The sequence below is a fragment of the Xenopus laevis genome, chromosome 8S, assembly GCF_017654675.1.
Source record: "Xenopus laevis strain J_2021 chromosome 8S, Xenopus_laevis_v10.1, whole genome shotgun sequence".
In the NCBI taxonomy this organism is placed as follows: domain Eukaryota; kingdom Metazoa; phylum Chordata; class Amphibia; order Anura; family Pipidae; genus Xenopus; species Xenopus laevis.
Window position 1 is genome coordinate 26,114,126 of NC_054386.1, and position 23,856 is coordinate 26,137,981.

Here is a 23,856-nt window from a genome sequence, read left to right on the forward strand (position 1 = left end):
TTAGATTGCAAAACATAGTATAAGGAACTGGATTGCTAGGGCCGTCTATTATAATAATGTAAATGAAGTAAATGAAATAAACGTCAGGGCTACTTCTGTAAGAGAATAAAGACCTAAAAGATTACCTACAACACTTTATTAACATTTAAGAAACTTAAAGGAGAACAAAAGCCTAAAAATGACTATGGCTAGAAATGCCATCTTTTATAAACTGAACTTACTGCCTCTACCTGAAGGTTCAGCATCTCTATAGTAATAATGATCTAGGCTTTCACAGGGGCTCTCCATTCTAGATATTGTTAGGAGTGTCAGTGACCCTGTGCATGCTCAGTGTGTTCTGGGCAGCCATTTGGAAACTAAGCTTAGGGGATGTCACAAATTATCAAGCAGAAAATGAGGCTGCCCTTTCATATACGCTGATGCTACAGGGATCATTAATAATTCTAATTGCTTTATTTACTATTCAGCCTTATTTCGTGACATTTTTAGTCTATAAAGTACATTATGAGTCAGTCCCTAAGCTCAGATATCTGACATTGGCACAGAGCATGAGCAGTGAATCATTATAAAATGGTAGCTCCTGGAGGCATATTGGAACGCTCAGATCTTTATTGCTAAATTGCCATGGGCTGATACAGAAGCCCCCAAAAAAATGTGCAACCTTTGTGCGTACTTCATTACAGGGACCCTGTCATGATTTTTATGTTGTAGTTTTTATTTCTGAATTGCACTGTTTATGTTACAAACGATTCACTCTACCATATAAAATTGTATTCCTGAACCAACAAGTGTATTTTGTTGTTGTAGTAATACTGGTGTGTAAGCAGTCATCTTGGGTCATTGTACCTGATCCTGTGCTTTCAGAAAGCACTGCTCTTTACAATGGAACCGGTTTCAGATAAGCTATTGTTTCTTTTCCTCAACTGGAGAGTCACAATGGGACTTGGATTTTTGCTATTGAAAGGATTCATTGGACATGATCCTTTGTTAAATGGAAATGTGTTCCCAGGTGTTCTGGTGTAGAGTCCAGTACTACTTTAATTTCTATGATTAGTCATCATTGTGCCTGAATATGGGTAGATCAGATTGTGGCTGGAAATATACATTAATGTAAAGCTGACCATAAATAGTTTAGGATCAATTGTTTGTATATGTATGCTAGTTCAATGATCCCAACTGGTATCTATGCACTACTGATATGTCGGCCAGTGCATAATGCATTAGCAGATAATGGAGCAAAGAGGAGCAACAGCTCCTCTTCACTTCCCGCTGTTTCAATCAATTGTGTTGTTGCCCTTAAAAATCAAAAAGATGGCCGTACAGTGAATGCCACCTTGTAAAATATCTGTTTGAGCCGTGGTCAAATACACTGTGGGATTAAAAAAAAAACTGCTCTTCAAAATACTCATGTACGTTATAAGCTCCCTATAGGTCATGTTGATGGTTTTTCACTAAGTTTGATTTGGTGAATAATTGTTACTTGAATTTCCTAAACTGACCTGTATTTCTAACACTAACAGACTACTGCAGCATAAATATGGCAGCACTCTCATGGGGGATTGGAGAGTTAATGTAAAAGCATCAAGCAAAATATCACGAGTGCAATGACAAATTAATGATAGTTGTATAAATTAATGATAGTTGTATAAAATGGTTACTGGGCTTTTTAAGAATCCAGAGTCTAATGTTTTATGAAGAAACACTGAGGGAACTAGTCATATATGTACAAGGAGAAAGAACAGTGAGTGACAAGTTAGACATAGATGTTAGTGGCTATTCAGGGGCGATTGAAGTGTTATTGGTTGGGATGGGAAATAGAGGCCAGTAGCCAGCGAGGGGGCTGGTGGAAAGAAGAGAGTGGTTCACCTGTGCATTAGGGCCAATTACTCGGTCTACAATAAAAAAACTGGTTTCATTATAACAATACAAAACAACCTGAAAATAAGAGCATTAGAAATAACCAGAATTGTAATCTATAACAATGCCTCAGAAAGTGATACACTTTAACTACACTCTTTTTTTACTGTTCTTCCTTTTTTTAGCTGGTATCTACTTCAATAATAATTTCTCTCATACTCTGCCTCATATTATGTCATTCAGCTTGTTCAGCTGTATAAAAGTAAGGACAGACAAGACAGGTACAACAGGTGCATTCTGCCATTATTTTACTGGTTGCACCATGCTGAAAATGCAAAGGTAAAAAAGTTTTTATACATGTATTTATTTAGAAAACAATTACTCGCTTCAGAGTGAAAGGGTGGATGGAGAGAGAAACTTTGGAATGACATGGATGTAGAGGTCAGAAACACAACTGGAAATGCAGGATGATGAGTTCCTAACACACAACATTAAAAATGAATTTGATTCTTTAGACAACATTCGTTCACATCATGATATATTCAATCACACTTTGACATTCAACAATATTGGGACGAAGACTTCCCACAGCCCAACACTCCCACCTGTGTCTTCTATCAGGATCGGCTGCCTGCACTGACTCAGGAACGTTTCCCGGGTGATTTGGGTTTTGCCTTTTCTCTTCTCCTATTGGCCAGAGCAAATACTATCAAAATATATATGTTTTTATTAGTTTATATGAGTGCAACTGGGAAACAAAACTAGCAGTTAACATGGCAACGTCAGAGATGACAAAACCGTGGAAACAGAATCATGTACTGGCTAGAATTGGAATGGGCGGGTAAGGGAGTTTTTATTGAAAAGATTGCAGAGTTACTAGGGTAATGTATTATCTGTTCTGAAATGTGCAGTGTCTGTGTGGGCAGCTGGGTTATTCATATGAGCAGAAGATACATGCAATTAAATCTGCAAAATATAGAATTAGAATAACAATGAGGGGCATTAAAACAGAACATTTATCAATTCATACTAATCTAGGCTTTATTAACTCAAGCAATGCATGCTGTTTTGCACTTATATTTTCATTTTACAAACCTGGTTATGTACTCATTTATATTGGTTAATATGGCAACTGTTGAACGGTTTGGTTTATTACTGTATTTGATATTACAGAATGTGTCAAAGGGAGAGAAGTCTTTACAACTGTATTTCTGTGAAGTCCATCTACTATTTATATCCCTTTTAATGCTGTGCCCCTGTTCCCCCAAACGAAAAGGGCCTCTGGATTCCACCTGAAGTTACAAGAAAAATTATAAATAAAAAACATATAAACCCCATTTGAAGCCTCTCCGATTTGCCTCAGATGGGGAAAAAATTTCCTTCTTGGCTCCAAAATGGCAATCGGACTAGTCTCTGGATCAACTTGTACTATGAGCTATCTCCCATAACCCTGTATTCCTTCACTTGCTAAAAAGCCATTCAATCCATTCTTAAAGCTATCTAATGTATCAGCAGTACAACTGGTTCAGAGAGAGAATTCCACATCTTCACAGCTCTCACTGTAAAAAAAACCCCTGAATATTTAGGGGGAACCTCTTTTCTTCTAATCGGAATGGGTGACCTCATGTCAGCTGGAAAGACCTACTGGTAAATTAAACATTAGAGAGATTATAATATGATCCCCTTATATATTTATACATAGTCATCATATCACCCTTTAGCCGCCTCTTCTCCAGCATGAACATCCCCAATTTGGCCAGTCTTTCCTCATAGCTAAGATTTTCCATACCTTTTACCAGCTTAGTTGCTCTTCTCTGCACCCTCTCTGATACAATAATGTCTTGTTTGAGTGATGGGGACCAAAACTGTACGGCATATTCTAGATGGGGCCTTACAAGTGCTCTATACAGTGGAAGAATGACCGCCTCCTCCCGTGACTCTATGCCCCTTTTAATACAGCTCAAGACCTTATTTGTTCTTGATACTGCTGACTAGTATTGCTTGCTACAGCCAAGTTTATCATCTACAAGGTCTCCAAGGTCCTTTTCTATAATGGATTTGCCTAGTGCAGTCCCATTAAGGGTATAAGTGGCTTGGATATTTTTACATCCCAGGTGCATGACTTTACATTTATCAACATTGAATCTCATTTGCCACTTAGCTGCCCAGATTGCCAGTTTGTCAAGATCGTGTTGCAAGGATGCCACATCCTGGATGGAATTTATTGGGCTGGATAGTTTTGTGTCATCTGCAAACACTGATACATTACTTATATATCAGTAAAAAGGCACACACCTGGCCAGGCCAGGCATATCAGATCTTTGCTTTCTTTCAGGATCAGTGCTGTAAAGGCCCAAAATGGAAATGCTGCATCAAAAGCACCCACTGCCAACCAAATGCAACAACTTTGCTGCAAACTTGGCTTCAAATAATAACCAGCTACATGCTCCCATGCAACCTGCCAAGCTGGTAACACCAAAGGTGATTGAACTGGATTACATATCTGCCGCAATTCTTTAACCACAGTGGAACAGAATGATGCCATTTGTCCCAAAGCACCTAGTGTGGTGTAAATTAGATGATGAGTATAAAAGAAGGTGCCTCACAGGGGCAGAGGCAACTCAGTAGAGAAAGCTGGTGAAAATGAATGGGAATATCTTCCAGTGTACTGGTGCCAACCATCTAAAACAAAAGAGCCATGGTGATAGAATAGAAGAGCTTCTTTTAATAAACCTTACTGATCACCCGTTACCAGTACAACAGCATTCATTGGCCAACTTTAATTCTTTGTGGTCTCCATAAATTGCCACAACAAATCCTTTGGGCGAGTTTGACAGAACTCGCATTACTTTGTGTAGTTCAGATTTAGAAACATCAGATTAGCTAACAGAAAGAACTACACTGTTGTCTCTTATTTAGATAATATTGTAAAATCAAACAGGAAAGGAAGGATCCAGTAAGCACCAAAATGAAGTATGTAAACAAACAGTTAAACCAGTAGGTGCTGAAGACATGTACACTTGCACCCTGTTCCCTAGAGGTGCGTATATTACTAACAAGATGTTAAAGTCAAGTACATATGTGGAAGTGTATGAGTGGACAAAGGAGGCAAAAGCCTATTTTTGTTTACAGCTTTTAATTGCATTCATTTTGCATTACAAAGAGCTGGGAGAAAGGAACTCCTTCAAATAAAGTTTCATAAAGAAAATAAATTTTTGTTTATTTATTGATGGAATAAATGTGTAGATGTATGCATACAGAGTATAAAAATATTTCGTCCATACATTTGCATACACATGCATACACGCAAGCCTCTGGTGCGTCAATTCAAAATTCTGTAACTTAATAGCAGTCTCTTCCCATTACAATACATAGGATAGGTATATATTTATCACTTATAAAACATGTCTTGTATACATAAACAGTAATTTAGTACAGGAAAAAAGTAACTTCAGAGCTCCACATGTTCAGACCACACAAGCGACTCCTCATGAATACATAGTCAGTTGCAGCCACTGAAAAAGATAAGAAGCAATAAGTCATTAATTACACAAATAAGCAAAGAATAATACACTCACAACAACTGCTAAATATAGGATAAAAATTCCCATATTTGCATTTTTCAAGGACAAGGAAAGTCCAATGTACAGGGGTGTGTAAATATGCACCCCACAGTGGTTATAAATGCTAGGTTTCTCTGGGCTTGTACACCTTTTAGGGAAAAAAATGCACTGCTGCACCATCTTGTCTTTACAGGTGGCTGTAATGTTAATTTAGCTCAATAGCATAAAATGTGAAAATTAGACCTGCACATGTGCAAAAAAAGTAAGAAGTCTGCCAAATTATGCCTGGGAAAGGCAATATAGAGGAGCACCAGCATGGGGTATAAAAAATATACACCGTTAACAAATTTCCACCTCCTCCTAAACTGGACTTTCCTTTAAATATTTTTATATACATTTCTTCTTACAATACAGTTTAAAAAAATTCCTTTTTCTCTGTCTTAATAAAACAGTACTTTGTACTTGATCCAAACGAAGATATAATAAATCCTTACTGGGGACAAAGCAAGCCTGTTGGGTTTATTTAGGGGCTGATTCATGAAGCTCGAGTGAAGGATTCGAATGAAAAAAATTCGAATTTCGAAGTATTTTTTTGGTACTTCGACCATCGAATTGGTTAAATTCGTTCGAATTCGAACGAAATCGAACGAATCGAACGAAAAATCGTTCGACTATTCGACCATTCGATAGTCGAAGTACTTCCCCTTTAAAAAAAACTTCGACCCTCTACTTCGGCAGGTAAAACCTACCGAAGTCAATGTTAGCCTATGGGGAAGGTCCCCATAGGCTTGCCTGTGATTTTTTGATCGAAGGATTTTCCTTCGATCGTTGGATTAAAATCCTTCGAATCGTTCGATTAGAAGGATTTAATCGTTCGATCGAACGAAAAATCCTTCGATCGATCGATCGCAGGATTAGCGCTAAATCCTTCGACTTCGATATTCGAAGTCGAAGGATTTCAATTCGAGGGTCGAATTTCGAAGTATTTTTAACTTCGAAATTCGACCCTTAATGAATCTGCCCCTTAATGTTTAAATGATTTTCTAGTAGACTTACGGTATGGAGATTAAAATTATGGTAAGATATGTTATCCAGAAAACACCAGGTTCCAAGCATTCTGAATAAGAGGTCCCATACCTGAAATTCCAAGACTATCTGGATGCTAGAGTTTAAAGGAGGTTGTTCACCGCTAGTTTGTAACACATGATCTTGCTCTTAGTAACATTTCAATAAGACTTACGTTTAATCATTTACTTTCTTCCTCTACATCTTCATAGTTTGCAATTTAAAATGCCTGGAGTCACTGACCGTGGCACCACAATTCTATTTATCCATCACAACTCTTTTTATTACTACTTATATTACAGTTAAGGCCCTCTCAATTTTCAATTCCATAATTTAAACCACTTCCTAGCTGCTAGGTTAAACTGAACCCTAGCAACCAGGTACCTGCTGAAAGCTGAGAGGTACAGTACCAAACAAGCAAAATGAAAGAAAACTTGTTTTTAACCCCATCTTTTCTGGACTGGTATTGTAGTTAACAATGACAATTAAACCAATATAAAAGAGATATAATTTGCGAGATACTGACCTCCTCAATTGTAACTTTAATCTGGCCATCTCCATCTTTATCCAAAGTTTTAAAAGCACCTAGAAGCAAAAGGAGAAAACAAAAGTTGTTGTTACACAGATATTTTGTGAACATATTACGTTATGCACTTATACAAATAAACAATTCACATACAAACAGTTACATGAAAACCAGAAGATAAAATTCCTAAATACAACTATAAAAGTAAAATATTTTCCACTAATTATGTGAAAAGCCAAATTAAATGCAGTGGTAAGATATGAAGTTTCATTCATGGAAGGAGATGATATTTTTTTTGTATAGAAGAGTGGACCAGGCTTCCATAAGAAGATTGCAACAGACTGCCACAAAACGTAACTATAACAGAGTTTGTAGAACCAGAAATATTATAACAGTAGAGGTAATAAAATGTTACAATTATACTTACGGAACATGGCATCAAGTCGCACCAAACAGCAGATATAGTTGTCAAAATCCATTTCTCCATTTTCATCAGAATAACGACGGACAATCATCTCATAGAGTTGGCCATTTAACTGAAACCCTGAGGGGGAAAAAAAATGAATAGAGCAACTGGTTAAATTAAGGTTGGCCTGGAAAATAGTATTTGGACCTGGATAGAGAACTGGTTAAAATATAGACTACAAAGAGTGGTGGTAAATGGAACATTTTCTAATTGGGCCATTGTTAGTGGAGTACCACAGGGCTCTGTATTTGGTCCTTTGCTTTTCAACTTGTTTATTTTTGCAGATGATACTAAATTGTGCAGAACTATAGTTCCATGCAGGATGCTACTACTTTGCAATGATTTGACTAAATTGGAAAACTGGGCAGCAAACTGGAAAATGAGGTTCAATGTTGATAAATGCAAGGTTATGCACTTGGAGGAAATATAACTGCAAATTATACACTAAGGGGCAGATTTATTCAGGGGCAGATGTATCAATGGTCGAATTTCGAGGGGTTAAATCCCTCGAAATTCGACTGGGGAATAGAATCGAATAGGCAATTCGGGCGAATTTACGCGCTGGCGAATAGTCGAATTGGCGAATATTAGCCAGGCGAAAAGGCGCCCGATCGAATATTCGCTCGAAGGATTTTCGTTCGATCGAATGCCTTTTTATTCGATCAAAAACTTGGAAAACAAGTCTATGGGACTTTCCCATAGGCTTTTAAAGCAATTCGGTAGGTTTTAGGTGCCGAAGTAGGCAGTCGAAGTATTTTTAAAAGAGACAGTACTTCGATTATCGAATGGGCGAATATTCGCCAGCATTTTTTGCGCTCGATCCAGTACTTCGACTATCGAATGGCGAATAGTCGCAGCGTTTTTGCGCTCGATCTATTCGAATCATTCTACTCAGGCGAATTTACGCCAATACGATAGTCGAGGAGCACAAAAAAACACTCGAAATTCAAAGTTTTTTAATTCGAATCCTTCACTCGAGCTTGATGAATCGGGCCCCTAAGTGTCAAAATGAAGATTCAAATTTTTCAATTTTTTTGGTCAAAACGCTCAAATTCGAATTGTGAATTATCCACACTCAATTCAAGTTTTAATTTGAATTTCAAGCTTTATCATACTCTGTCCCTTTAAGAACTCAAATTCTACTATGTGCCACCTAAAACTTACCAAATTGCTGTATAAGTCAATAGGAAAGGTCCAGGGATAAATTTAGTGATGTTTGCAGCCTTCCTGACCATGGAATCTAGTTTTTGAAATTTGAGTCGAGTTTTTCTAATTCAAATCAAAGTTGTTATTATTAAATTAATTAAAGCAATTATTAAAGCAAATAAAAGTATTGTCTTGCATAAACTCAAGGGATGAAAACATAATTATGCCTCTTTATAGGTCCCTGATAAGGTCTCACCTTGAGTATGCAGTGCAGTTTTGGACTCCAGTCCTTAAGAGGGATATAAATGAGCTGGAGAGAGTACAAAGACGTGCTAAGCTAAAGGTTAAAGGAATGGAAGATTTAAATTATGAGGGTAGACTGTCAAGGTTGGGGTTGTTTTCTCTGGAAAAAAGGCGCTTGCGAGGGGACATGATTACACTTTACAAGTACATTAGAGGACATTATAGACAAATAGCGGGGGACCTTTTTACCCATATAGTGGATCACCGTACCAGAGACCACCCCTTTAGACTAAAAGAAAAGAACTTTCATTTGAAGCAACGTAGGGGGTTCTTCACAGTGAGGACAGTGAGGTTGTGGAATGCACTGCCGGGTGATGTTGTGATGCTGATTCAGTTAATGCCTTTAAGAAGGGCTTGGATGATTTCTTGGACAGACATGATATCAATAGCTATTGTGATACCAAAATCTATAGTTAGTGTATGGAGGAGTCAGTGTGTTTGGATGCCGGGTTTTATTTGGAGGGGTTGAACTTGATGGACTTTGGTCTTTTTTCAATACGATGTAACTATGTAAAAAGAGAAGTGCTACCTTTAAGACAAAAGGTAAAGAAAACTCAATGACAAGAAAAGATTTTTTAATAAGAATCTTGCTCCAAAGCAGTACACTCATTTACCAGGGGCTTAATTAGGGTCTCTGTGCACCCTTGGTGGAAGTAGAGGTCAGTAGTTTTCTTTCACACTATTATAGGAAATGTCTTAAAGGGGTGGTTCGCCTTTTAAATTAACTCTTAGTATTTTATAGATTGGAAAAATTTGAAGCCACTTTTCAAATGGTCGTCATTATTTATTTTTTACCGTTTATTCATTATTTGTGTTTTTCTTCTTCTGATTCTTTCCAACTTCCAAATGAGGGTCACTGACCCCATCTAAAAAGCAAATGCTACACATGTATGGATATTACTACTTTTTTATGACTGATCTTTCTATTTGGTCCCTCTCCTATTCATATCACAGTCTCTCATTCAAATCAGTGAATGATTGCTAGGTTAATTTGGACCCTAGCAAACAGATGGCTGAAATTGCAAACTGGAAAGCTGCTGAATAAAAAGCTAAATAACTGAAAACCCACAAATAAAGAATGAAAACCAATTGCAAAGGGTCTCAGAATTAGGGATGCACTGAATCCTCTATTTTTGATTTAGCCGAACCCTTTGCGAAAGATTCGGCCGTATACCAAACCAAATCCTAATTTGCATATGCAAATTAGGGGTGGGAATGGGGAAACATTTTTTATTTCCTTGTTTTGTGACAAAAAGTCACACAATTTCCCTCCCTGACCCTAATTTGCATATGCAAATTAGGATTCAGGCTGTTTAATAAATTCATTGAAGTATACATGTATGGCATGCTGTTTGTGGAATTATTTTTCCAGTTTTGTTTTGCCCTGCACATCACTATTTTTGCACTTTTATTTCCATTAATAGTTTGTCCACATCTTGCCTAATTCTCTCCAGTACCTGCTGAGCTGAATGCTCCAGGAAGCTCATTTCTTCCAATAGTGCCAGAACGATCAGTGTCATATCTCTTATATACACCCTGAAAAGATATGAAGGACATAGTTAAGACTAAAGGCTTTCTATAAAAACTATTGGCACTCAGAGCATTATTCAACCATCTCTTGCCAAATGTAATAGTACCACTTAAATACAGAGGATTTTGAGTATAATTAATAAACCAGATATGCATGCTTTTTCATTTTATACAAAAAGCAATGGAAATGATTCAGAAGGTTTGCCTAAGGAAACAAATTATAATACCTATGCATAGATTTGTCACAAATTTTCATTGCATTTTTTTTATTGTACACAGAAATAATGCCAGTGTCTAGTAGAAAAAAGTCCAACTGGTAATTTATCCAAAATATAATTGTTTGGATTACAGCTCACTCCTAATAAGTCCACCTTGCAGGACCTTCACGGAAACGTGTAGAGGAATTCTCATTCTGAATTGGACCCGAAGTGTTTATTTGTACAATGTTTTTTTTATTTGTTAGGCTTGCGAGTATACCCAGTTGGGATTTTTTATTTTGCATTAAATCAAAGCTTTCAAAGGTTTTGAAGATTTTATGCATCGTGTCTGGCTCGTATACCTCATATTCACTTGTCTGGAAATTCTACACCAGGAACTTTTTTGCCCTTTCCCACAGAATTTATTTGATAAAGCCATCTCATAATGACACTGGGCCACCAAGGTCCACGAACCTTCAAAATTCTCTTGGAGGGATGTTATCACCCACGTTTAAATTTTTTTTAAACTTTTTGCTTTTGCTGGTACAACAGTCAGTCGAAGGCACCAATACAAAATCTAGAGTAATAACATTGTATTCATTGGAATTAGGGGCTGAGTGGACCTAAATTAAATACTTTAACACTTAAACAACTTCTTTAAAAAAAAAAAAAAAAGTGGGTTGCATTTTTAAGTAATTAAAAAGCAGCTTATGTATTGCAGCCTTTCATCACCCAACTTGTGATGTCTTTGCCTCATACCAACTTGTGATGTCTTAAGGTGGCCATACCTGATCAGATCCGCTCGTTTGGCGAGGTCTCCAAACAACAGAATCTTTCCCCGATATGCCCACCAACGGCAGGGTGATATCGGGTTAATCTGAACTTTCAGCCCTACGGCCAAATGATTGGATTATACTAAAGAAATGGGTGCCAATGGGTTAAACGACTAGCCAATGTAGTCCTCCATCGCAAGAAAAAATCAAACATACCTGTTCAATATCTGTCCAGTTTTTGGCCTGATATCAATCAGGAAGACCCGTCGGATGCCCAACCACACAGGCAATTAAGCTGCCGAATCTGTCTAAAGGACTCATAGCAGCTTTAATCTGCCCGTGTATGGCCACCTGTGATGTCTTAACTTTATACCTCTATACAAGTATAAGATCTGTTATGCAGAATGCTTGGAACCTTGGTTTTCTGGATAATTGATCTTTCAGTAATTTGGATCACCATACCTTAACTTTAAATGTGGATAAAGTGAATAGTATAACTATTCCTCTTCACACCATCTCTCATAAGGAGGTGGGCTCCACATCCTGAAAGCAATTTTAAAAGATTTTTGATGGTTTTGTATAATTAGTTACAACATAAAACAAAACATGTCTCAAATTATAAAGAACTTCAGAGGCTTACCTGCCATTTTTTTATGTTGTCCCATAAGTATTTGAATTCTTCAAACCCAAGCTTCCCTGTGCTGTCACTCTAAGTAATCATTGTTAAGGACAAAAAAAAACACGCAAAAAAAAAAAAACGAACAAACAAAACACCCATTGCTTTCTCACACTCTATAGAACTTTTTACATTTGAAACATGCACTCCTATAGATGCAGCTATTCAAATTCCTACATATTAAGGTAAACTTCAGGTATCAATCCACCCCCCACCTAACTATGTAACAAATGAAAGCCGCAGAGGCAGATACTCTACAGAATCCTGCCTATTCTGGTGAGAAATTGACTACATTTAACAGGTGATGGTAGGGTTCTATTTGCCATATTTATTCTCCCATAGTCCTGAGCAGGTCTCTCTTGGATTTGAACAAATACTTACTCAAATCGAGCTTGGCCCTGAAGTTCCCCCTATGCCTGACTTGAACCATTAAGATTCACTCAGGATATTAACCAGACAGCTTTATTTGGGGTATACATGAATACAGAATATCACAATACAGAGTATTAAACAATAGCTCATATGCCCTGAAAGCTTGTGAGTATGTGAGGGGGGAAAATTAGCAATACACTGGCATACATGTTATGTAATCACTTCTTCCATGGGGCTGATCCTGTGGCATCCAAACATTTTCCTTGTTTTAGCATAACTGCATCTCTCTGTCCATCTTAAAAAATATTTGACTTACTGTCTCAGCACAATAGCCCAGCACAGTGTCAATAATAGTATCTGTGCAGTTGGTGTTTCTGAGACTATTTGTGACTTCATTAGCCTTGCACTAGGTATACTTGTGAGAGGAGACAGATACATTCCTTATTCTGTCAAAACATTCTAAGATCCTAGCGAATATGATGTCCTGTAACCTTGATCTTCTTCTATAACACAGCAGTTCTGTACCAGTGTCCTGTTCTTTGTTCATGGATAACCAATATAAAAAAAAGGCATAAAACTTAAACCATAATATCTACAAACTTTTAATTTGTTCACTATCCCCCAAATTATAAACAGAAACCATAGCCATAATATCTATCTATCTATCTATATATATATCTATATACTTCCACTTATTTGGTTCCAGCTCCCATAGTTTGTGCTTTGTTTTACCATGCACAAGGATACATCCATCACAGCCACCATACTGCGACATGAGTCAACACTAAATCCATCTGTCTTCAGATCCTGATCTGATGTAAAAACAGAAAGTATAAGGCTTACAAATAATACAGCAAAAATATTTTTTCAATTAGAGTGACATAATACTAACAAAGCTTTAAAAAGAAAAAAAAAGTCCATAAATATACAAATATGAAAAAGGATAAGATACAGTACTAGTCCATTTATGTATATGAATGTTTAAATTTGGCCTTTAAACTTGAGTGAAGACACCCCCAGATACCTTGCCACATGCAGGGAGTACAGAGATGCAGGCAGAAACACCCTAACACAATGCTTTCATGTGGCTGGTACATATATTTAAACTGGTACTTACAATTTCCTCTAATTGACAAAAAAATGTCAGTATCACTAGTAAAGACGGATAGCAAAGTTTTTTTGATGATTTGGGTTCTTCTTGTGATAACAAAACTTTAAAACAATACTTTAAAACAATAATACAAAGGAGGCACAGATCTATCAATATTTAATCTCTTATGTCTTCTCATTTATGTCTACAAAATCACTTTATAAAAAAAGTTGCTGCTAAACTCCCACAGTCTTTATTAAATGGCCACAGGACAACTATGCAACTTTTTAGAAAACAGAAATCCTTTATCAAGTTTGTACTTGTCAGTCTTTACAATCACAAAACTAGAAAAGAACAAAGAAACCCCAACATGATAGATAAGTCATATGTGAAGGACACAGCCCTCCTGAGTGTACAGACCCTTAGCATAACACCTCCTTAGCATCCACACCTCACAATATCTATAGGATACATGGGTGTTGACCAAGGTTTCCTCAAAGAATCCTCTAAGGTGCACATCACCAAAGTAAAATGCCAGCCCTATATACACCAAATTGATCAATGTGTGTGTGCCAATGGGAATCCCAGCTTTAAAGGAACAGTTCAGTGTGAAAATAAAAACTGAATTAATAAGTAGGCTGTACAAAATAAAAAATGTTTCTAATATAGTTAGTTAGCCAAAAATGTAATGTATAAAGGCTGGAGTGAACAGATGTCTAATAAAACAGCCAGAATCCAACTTCCTGCTTTTCAGCTCTATAACTCTGAGTTAGTCAGCGACTTGAAGGGGGGCCACATGGTACAATTCTGTTCAGTGAGTTTGCAATTGATCCTCAGCATTCAGCTCAGATTCAAAAGCAACAGATATGACCCATGTGGCCCCTTCTCAAGTCTCTGATTGGTTACTGCCTGGTAACCAGGGTAACCAGTCAGTGTAAACCAAGAGAGCTGAAAAGCAGGAAGTAGTGTTCTGACTGATATGTTACACATCAGCTCCAGCCTTTATAGATTACATTTTTGGCTAACTAACTATATTAGAAACATTATTTATTTAGCACAGACTATCTATTTACCCAGTTTTTATTTTTACACTGAACAGTTCCTGTAAGCTATGACTGACATACGTTGGTAAAGGATTTGTTCACATACACATTTAAGTAAATTTTTGGTGAAAGTGTTACATTAAAGGGGTTGTTTACCTTCAAACACTATTTTCAATTCAGTTGGTTTCAGATAGCTCACCAGAAATGAAGACTTTCTTCCAATTACGCTCTATTTGTGACTGTTTTTTCTAATATTGAAGTTTAAAGTTGAATTTTTCACCTTCTAAAGCAGCTCTTGGAGGGGGGGGTCTAGACTCTTTAACTGTTCTAAATTGATACATTTGTTGTCTTTGTCCTTGCGGAGCAGAATCCACGAGTTTCATTAAAGGCAGTGGTTAGAATTAATGCAATAGTTGCTAATATTCCACAGCTACTGATGAAATGTATCAACTAAATGTAGCAATTAAATGTAGCAAATTGTAATAGTTCAGAATGCTCCTGGATCACTGAGTTGCCAGGCTAAAACCCCAGAGAGAGGGATTTAAACTTAAAAAAATACAGTTGAAAAAGTGTTTGTTTATGGTGAACAAACTGAAAAAAGGAGGGTGAACAACCCCTTTAAGATCTGTACAGTCAGGATGGCTGGTGCTTCATATATGACTAATATATCTTGTGGTTTTTTTGTAGTCAATATAGGAATTTTATTTTCCAAAATGTTGCATAACTGTCATATGGTCATTTAATGAAGACAGCTGCAATTTTTATTTTTTGTATTCTACAGATTTCATTAAATGTTAGCACCAGTGATGAACAATACAAACAGAGTTAGCAACTTGGGAACTTTTTAGGTCTATCGTAACCTTCCATAGCTATGGTCTGTCAAACACTCCAATTAACTGAACAGTATTGATTCCTTTCGTAAGATTTCAAACACAAACCAAAGGCAAAGACCACACACACACAATCTTCTCTGAAGAACTTACGTCTTGCTACAACTTTGTTAAGGATTCCCATGAGCTCTGCAGCACTGACTTCCATATCCTACAGAAAAGAAGGGAGATAAAAAGAAAAAAACATATTTCTGAACAATATACCCAATTAGCAATATTCTGGATTCCACAGCAATGATCACTAATTACAGACTTTTGAAACAAAGTCTGTGAGCCATTACAGCAAAGAATAAAAAGGGACAGACAAACACTACTTTCAATAAGAATACATATACAAAGAACGTAAAACCATAGAAAATGTGTAATGAATGTATATTGAAAGGTTGCTTAGAATTAAGTTTTCTTTTATTAGGCAAAAACATTTTTTTTTGTGGGTTGACATTCCCTTTAATTAAGGGAAATGCAAACGCCTGGCCTCTTTAAGGACCTTCAGATTAGTAGTCACAGGGGGTATCTACTTGCATTTCCCCAACACAGTAATAAGCAATAGGGATCACAGATTGCAAGACTCTACTTTACAGTAATAGGTAAAACATGCATAAGAGTAACTTACATCTCCTGCAAGTTGACTAAACAGACGTCGGAACTGTCTGACCTCTTCAGATTCATTTGATTGAATAACAGAGGGATGACTCCGTGGAGGCTGAAAACATGAAGGAACATAAACTCTTAAAAAAAGGCATGGAGAGAATTTAAAGATGGGAGACAGGTGTAGCAGTGTAGCGGGGGTTGGAAAGGAAGAAAACTGAAGATATGTTTAAAGACTGTAATTAACTATTTTCTTGGCAAAAATGTTAACAAAAAATGTGACTGCCTCCTGACAACAAAGAATTGAAGTTTACAGATTAAAGGTGGGAAAAAATTTCCAAATTCCCCAATGCCTTATTCTAATAGAGCTTGTAAACCCTCCTAAAACACTGGCAAGAAAAGTGGTAAAGCAGGGGCTGGGACTGAGGTAGGCATTCCCTGTAATATCCCTTATAATTTAGGATATTTCTTTGTTAATTGAGCACTCTTGTGATCTGGTGCTATGTGATATGATGAGCTAGGAAGCACAGACATATCACTGCTAGGAGAGGATCAAGTCAAAATGAGAGTTTAAATGTAGTTAGTATCCATAGATGCAGTAACAAGACTGAAAGCTGGCAAGGCTCTGCAAGAGTGTGTTAGAAATGCTGAGCAGTGGAGACGAGTTCATTCCCTTACCGGGGGCTGTGGATTGTAGTTTGAGGCAGCGTCACTGCAAAAAAAAGAGAAAAAAAAACACGTTAATAGTACCAGAAAGCTGTGTAAGAGAGATAATTAGAGGATGACCTGAATACTTTTGCAAAGCCCATATTTAAAGAAAAGCTAAATCATAAGGGGCAAGCGGTTAATGATAAATGGGAAGAAAAGGATTGTTCCTTTCTCAGAGATCTGACACTTTCCAACTCCTTTACTAGCTTGAGAATTTTGGGGATTGTGAATTAAAACATTACCCAAAAAAGGTTTGGAAACAAGCATATATGGTAGCAGTGTAAAAGAGACCTTTAAAGGAATTGTTGTGACTGGATGTCTAACATAATATCCAGAACACTACTTCCTTGTTTGCAGCTCTCTTGTTTTCCACTGACTGGTTACTAGGCAGTAACCAATCAGTGACTTGAGGGGGGGGGCACATAGGTCATAACTGTTGCTTTTGAATCTGAGCTGAATGCTGAGGATCAATTGCAACCTCACTGAACAGTTATGTCCTATGTGGCTAACTCAGGGAGAGCTGAAAAGCAGGAAGTAGTGTTCTGGCTATTATGTTACACATCCAGTCTTTATACATTACATTTTTGGCTAACTAGAAACATTTTTTTTATTTTGTACAAACTATTTACCCAGTTTTTATTTTTACACTGAACTGTTCATTTAACAACAGGACATTTTTAGAAACACTGATCCACTTTTTCTTAGTTCACTGTTGTAATGGATCTGCTCTTTCTCTATGAACACATTTTATTAATATGTATGGATTGCCATACTTACCCTCTAAAATATTTATTGCATAAATGACCTACCTGATGGAACTTAAAATTCCTCCTATAAGACCACCTCCAAAACCTCCGCCTCCAAATCCACCAAAACCTCCACCGCCTCTTCCACCACCACCCATGTATTGGTTTATGAGAAACATGGTTTTGTAAAACCTAAAACTAGAGCCAAAACAGACTTAATTAGAATAACATGGCATGATAATACATTTTGCAAGCAATATGTGAAAACCTATGGATATGCTTGATGACAATCACGTCAACTGTTAGTAAGGCAAATCTAATTTTAATCAGTAAACATTAATGATGATTCTTCTCCTAGTACAGGAGCCATCCAGAAATATATATATACTATACTATCACTGTACTGTGATGACTTGAAGATGATGTGTCAAGAAAAGTAGCTGCAATATAATATCCTTGTGATTTAAGCCTAGATGGCACAATATAAAACACATGGAGAATCAATATTCCTATGCGAAAAGGACTGTCTCACTACACCCTCAGTCAATATGGTAAAGAGCAAACGTGTTTTACATAAAGAAAAAAAAAAAAGAAATAATCTCCCTGATTTTCCAAGCAAATCTTTGAATTATATAAACAAATAATGTATTAGTATAACATTTTTCTACCAAATGATTTCCACATAGTGGGCCAATATTCATTACCATGAACAAGGAGATCTGTCCCTCCAGTTGGACAGCTCACAACAAATAAAAAAAAAAAAGGACCATTTGCAAATTGTCTCTGATTATCAGTCTAAATTACACTAAAAGTAAATGGCCGCTGTAAATAACAAATTCTACAAAACTCAGAGGACCACAAGAAAACAATATAGAGCTTGAAGAAACAGCTAGACCATGATGTAAGAGAGATTGTGGTGTAGTTAACCAGTTATAAAGTAAAACTGCAGTGAAAGCTGAACAGAGAAACAAAGGAACTAGCTTCAGATTCCACCTACCTGTGCACAGTTTAACTCCCTGCTATAATCACTGATTATTTTCCTTATGCTATTTAGAGACACTTTTACATATTTAATACATTTTTAGCCTATCCCATCTTATAAATAGAATATGGGGCAGGCTAAAATATATTTTTAAGAGATCCAACTCTCTGCTAAAAACACTTGACAATGCTGCAAATGCAAATGCTTCAAACAAGGCTAGCCCTCATATTCGTATTAATCACTCACATTTATATAAGCAACTATTCCTTAAAGGGAAACTATACCCCCAAAATGAATACTTAAGCAACAGATAGTTTATATCAAATTGAATGACATATTAAAGAATCTTACCAAACTGGAATATATATTTACATAAATATTGCCCTTTTACATCTCTTGCCTTGAACCACCATTTTGTGACTCTATCTGTGCTGCCTCAGAGATCACCTGACCAGAAATACTACAACACTAACTGTAACAGGAAGAAGTGAGGAAGCAAAAGGCAGAACTCTGTCTGTTAATTGGCTCATGTGACCTTACATGTGGTTTGTATGTGTGCACAGTGAATCTTACAATCTCAGGGGGAGGCCCTTATTTTTTAAAATGGCAATTTTCTATTTATGATTACCCAATGGCACATACTACTAAAAAAGTATATTATTATGATAATGGTACATGAAGCAGGGTTTTACACATGAGCTGTTTTACTCAGTATCTTTTAATAGAGACCTACATTGTTTGGGGGGTATAGTTTTCCTTTAAGGGTATGTCACACATGGTGTTTTTATGCAGCATTTTCACAAAATTTCAATGTGGTGTAAAAATGGCATATGTGCATTACTTTAGAAATGCTGTAGTATTGTCAATGTTAAACACACACATTTTACATGCTGATGTCTGCCATAAATCCACAAGATTATGCATTTTCATGCCTAGGAGCGGATATGCCAGGAAAAATAAAAATTTATTAAAACAAACAAATATGACTTGGATTGCAGACATGTGGCATATAAACATAGCATGTGTGAAAATGTTCTGCATAATTATATGCCGTCATTACCTAATATTACTAGACAGTGTTTTTAGGGAATATCTGCAATACCAATATTTAATGCCCTTTGTTACGGTCCCTCTTTTCATTGTAGGTGTTAAATTGTTACGGATATAAACATAAAGTGCTTAATTATACATTGCTGTACACAGTTTGTCATCCTCACACATTAAAGGAGACATATAGGATAAATTAAAAAAAACTTAATTTTGTAGGCAATTATGAGTAATATATGGTGTTGCTTTTACATGGTGCTAAAAATTTATATTATCTTTAAAAATTACTTTATTAGAGCTCCCTATAGATGTTCACTGGTGCCTGTTTCAAATGAGGGGTGGGCGTGTCCTAACGGTCCCTGCCAGAAGCACAGTCGGAGGGGGACAGCCAATCACAGCTCTGCAGTCACACAAGCGAATACAGGCTTCAGTTCCCTATCAGGTCCTGCAAGCTGATTGGTTCCTGTCCTACAGTGCAGTCAGCTGAGTGCCGCTGGCTCCTCTCCGCAGTCTGGGAATTCAGGGAGCAGGAATTGGAAGAGAAGGGAGGGATTATTAGGGTTTTTGCAGAAATGTTCAATAAACCAGCCTGAAACACTACTTTTTTTTCAGCACAATTCTTCTATATCTAAATGAGTATAACACACTGGTACGTGTTTTTTTTTTTTTTTTTTTTTTTTTTTTACACAAAATGTCTCCTTTAAAGGGGAAGGAAACCTAGTTGACGCAAAAACCCTCCCCCCCCTCCCGTGGGTTGCCCACCCTCCCCTGGCCTACCCGTCCCGCTGGGCAAATGCCCCTAACTTGTTACTTACCCTTCTGCGCAGGTCCAGTCCAGGGAGTTCACAGACAACATCTTCTTCCACGCGATCTTCTTCCTGCTTTGACCGGCGCATGCGCAGTAGGAGCATTTCGCCCGTACGATCTACTGCGCATGCGCCAAAAGTATTTTGTGACTTTTGGCGCATGCGCAGTAGATCGGTACCAGCGAAATGCTCCTACTGCGCAAGCGCCAAAACGCCGTTCAAAGCAGGAAGAAGATGTCGTCTGTGAACTCCCTGGACTGGACCTGCGCAGAAGGGTAAGTAACAAGTTAGGGGCATTTGCCCAGCGGGACAGGTAGGCCAGGGGGAGGAGGGAGGGTGGGCAACACACGGGAGGGGGGGGGAGGGTTTTTGCGCCAACTAGGTTTCCTTCCCCTTTAAGTTAAGTGAGGCAATGCACACGACAAAGCTCGGATTGACAATGTTGTGGTAGTTTGTGGGAAATGTGAATTAGTGCAAAGGCCAAGCAGATATTCTTCACAAGTATTTTTATGCCACATTAAAATTTCATAAGTACACAGTGTAAATATACCAATGTGACAAAGCCCTAAAGGGAAACTATTCATTGACCATTTCAGCCTATGGCACACATGGCATTTGCAGGGAACCTGTCCCTGCTCCCCACACAGGCAGCGACATGTAGACATGGTCACTATTAATTCTTGAAAGCTATAACCACAAACACTAACCCCCAAACGTAATAAAAGGCACTAAGTTTACCCAGGAGCAGTAACACATAGCAACCAATAAGATGGTTGCTTTTAAACAGGTGACCGGTAAATGCTACTTTCTTATTGGTTACTATTGGTTACTGCCCATGAGCAAACGTAGTGCCTTTTATTACATAACCCCTTTGGTGCTTTAAAAAAAAAAAAAACAACATAAAACCCTGTTAATGGGTTAAGCATTAAATCATGTTTGTGCGCAAGATTTTATTGCATGCGCATTTCATATGTGCAGTGCACAACAGTAATAATAGAGTTGTAATATAAGCACTGGCTTGATTGCCACATAACATACGGTCTCTGGTGATTATTCTTATTGAGTTATTGCCAGCAAAATAAAGAAATATGTATATATATATATATATATATATATATATATATATATACATACATACATACATACACACACACACACACACACACACACACACGAAACAGTGGAGCATACAGACTATGAAGATTTTCATTCATCCAGGTATAAGAAGTCTAGTTGTTTTAGAATTACTTATACTAGATATACCAATCATACTATGTAATATTGTATATTGTTGATGGGTTTTCAGGCATAGCTAGATGAAATCATTTACAGTAGCAAACATTTTCTGTGTATAAAGACAAACAAAGGCAAAATAAAGGTTATCAGCATACAGTTTCATACCTGTTCGGCAAGCTTGGGGAGGACAAGGATATAGTCAAAAATGCACACCCAGTAACAAAGTATTAACTCAAGTCCTAAAGGCATTACCACTCCCAACAACCGTATAAGACCCTTTAACCATAAATATATGCCTAACTGGTTAGTCAAGATTAGTGCAGCATGAAGAAGGAACCATTAACAACTAATAAGGATAGGAGATATTCACAGGATTCAAGTGGAAAAGCTCAAAGTTAGGGATGGGCTGGCTGCCTTTGACATGAAATAATTAAAGTAAGGTCATTTGGATAAGGAAAGGATTAAAGAGAGAAGAATGGCAAAAAAAACTAAGACTTTGGTTTTGTACATCTGAAAATTTTGTCCCTCGTATTGCCTACATTATATCCGGTCGTTGGGCCCTAGGGCCGACGATCGGATAATCATGTTATCGCCCACCTAAATCGGGGAGGAGGGGGGAGAGATCCGCTCGTTTGGCGACATTTAAGTGTTAAATGAGCACCAGTGATGTATCCTTCAGTCACAGGCCTTTTGATCAGTCAGCTGTCAATTGATTTGTGGCTGGGCTCCTGAAAGACTAGAGCATTTATGCAGAAATCTGCTATAAGCCCTGGCCTGCTTATCTACATCTCTCTAAATAAATGTGCAAGGCTGAATGCAGGCTGGGTGTCTCAAATTTCTGGACTAGGACATAGAGGGATCTTTTTTGTTCCCCGAATAAAGGCAGTGAAGCGAGTTGTGCCCTGACAGAGGAAAGTGAAAGAGAGAACAGGGTGCGGACTAACCTCTGAAAATTCACCAGCGATGGTTTCGCTCACAGCGCAACACTTCGCCAGGCGTAGATTTGCCAGGACAATGCTTATTCACTAAATCCGAAGTTGCGTCCACAGCGCCAGCGAAGTTGCGCTAGCGTTACTGCAAAAGCGAAGCAAAGTTGCGCTAGCGTTGGCTAATTTGCATATGGTGGGAAGTTAAAGTTCAATGGATGTATATGTTGCAGCAAATACATTAAACTACATAAGCCTGGGAAACATTAATAAAATAAAGTTATTATATTGCATGAGCCCAGTGTTTAGTTATGTGCCATATGTAAGGAAATGTATGGGGGAAGCCGGTTACCCCAAAAAAAGTACTATCTTTTGCAGCCTATCACCCTGAAAAAAGAAAAAGACGCTAGCGTTTTTTTTCAACTATTTTTTGAGGAAGTCCTATCTACTCTATTGCATTTCACCTGGTCTGAGGTGGCGAAGGCAAGTCTTTCGCAAGAGGTAACGTTCAGTAAAATCTGCATCTTAGTGAATTTGCGTAGGTACGTCCCTTCGTCAGAGCGCAAATTCGCCAGGCGCTAGAGTCTATCTCCTTCGCTACCGGAGTTACTCCAGCGACCGTTAGTAAATCGAATAAAGCAAATTTTCACCCACGTTAGTCACTTCGCCCTTTAGTAAATTTGCCCCTGAGAATGAAGGAGTAAAAGAAGCAGTGAAAACAGTGTGAGGAGAGAAAGCAGCGCCCAGCCCAGATGACTCAGCAGTCCAGCAACCTGGGATTGTACAGGAGCACAGAATTCATTTACACAGCACTTGTCTTTCTTCCTTTATTGTCATATACGCTTAAATGCAACAGAACATCTCAAAACATAAATCAGTAGTAATTATTGGAACAAAGTGCAGCGCAACCATAATAATATAAACTCATGAGCGAAGTCATTTGTTCTGCTTACTTTCTGTTGTTGGGATGTAGACACGGGCTCTTCTCTGCTCCCTGACAGCTGCCTGCTTCGTCGACTTCCCAACTTCAGGCTACTTCCGGGTTTGTATAACTCAAGCAGCAGCATATCCGTACAGGGCGGCGGCCGCAGGAAGAAAGGCTCAGAGTAATGGGCGGAGCTCGAATCCTAACCATCACGCCCATTGCAGTAACTCGGGAAACCCCTTATTTTATCGTTTGATGGCTCCTGTCACAATAATCCCGCCCCTGAAGCTGACGTTTCACTGTGAAGAAGCACAATCCATAGCAATTATTCTGGTTTCAGTGGTCTATTGTTTAGTATTGCGTTTTATTTTCTTCCACAACAGCAGAACGTTTGA

At 37.7% G+C, this 23,856-nt stretch overlaps 1 protein-coding gene across 1 annotated transcript; it reads right to left on the minus strand.

Moving 5' to 3' along the window:
- Positions 1–4,976: 4,976 nt before the first annotated feature.
- Positions 4,977–23,642, minus strand: capns2.S (calpain, small subunit 2 S homeolog). The gene is made up of 11 exons (XM_018232465.1): positions 23,490–23,642; positions 17,603–17,737; positions 16,764–16,797; positions 16,111–16,200; positions 15,591–15,648; positions 13,222–13,286; positions 12,067–12,135; positions 10,384–10,462; positions 7,439–7,555; positions 7,012–7,070; positions 4,977–5,372 (listed from the first exon to the last, which is right to left on the minus strand). The coding sequence occupies exons 2-11, from the start codon at positions 17,716–17,718 to the stop codon at positions 5,346–5,348; spliced, it is 714 nt and encodes a 237-aa protein (XP_018087954.1). The 5' UTR covers positions 17,719–17,737; positions 23,490–23,642; the 3' UTR covers positions 4,977–5,345.
- Positions 23,643–23,856: the final 214 nt, after the last annotated feature.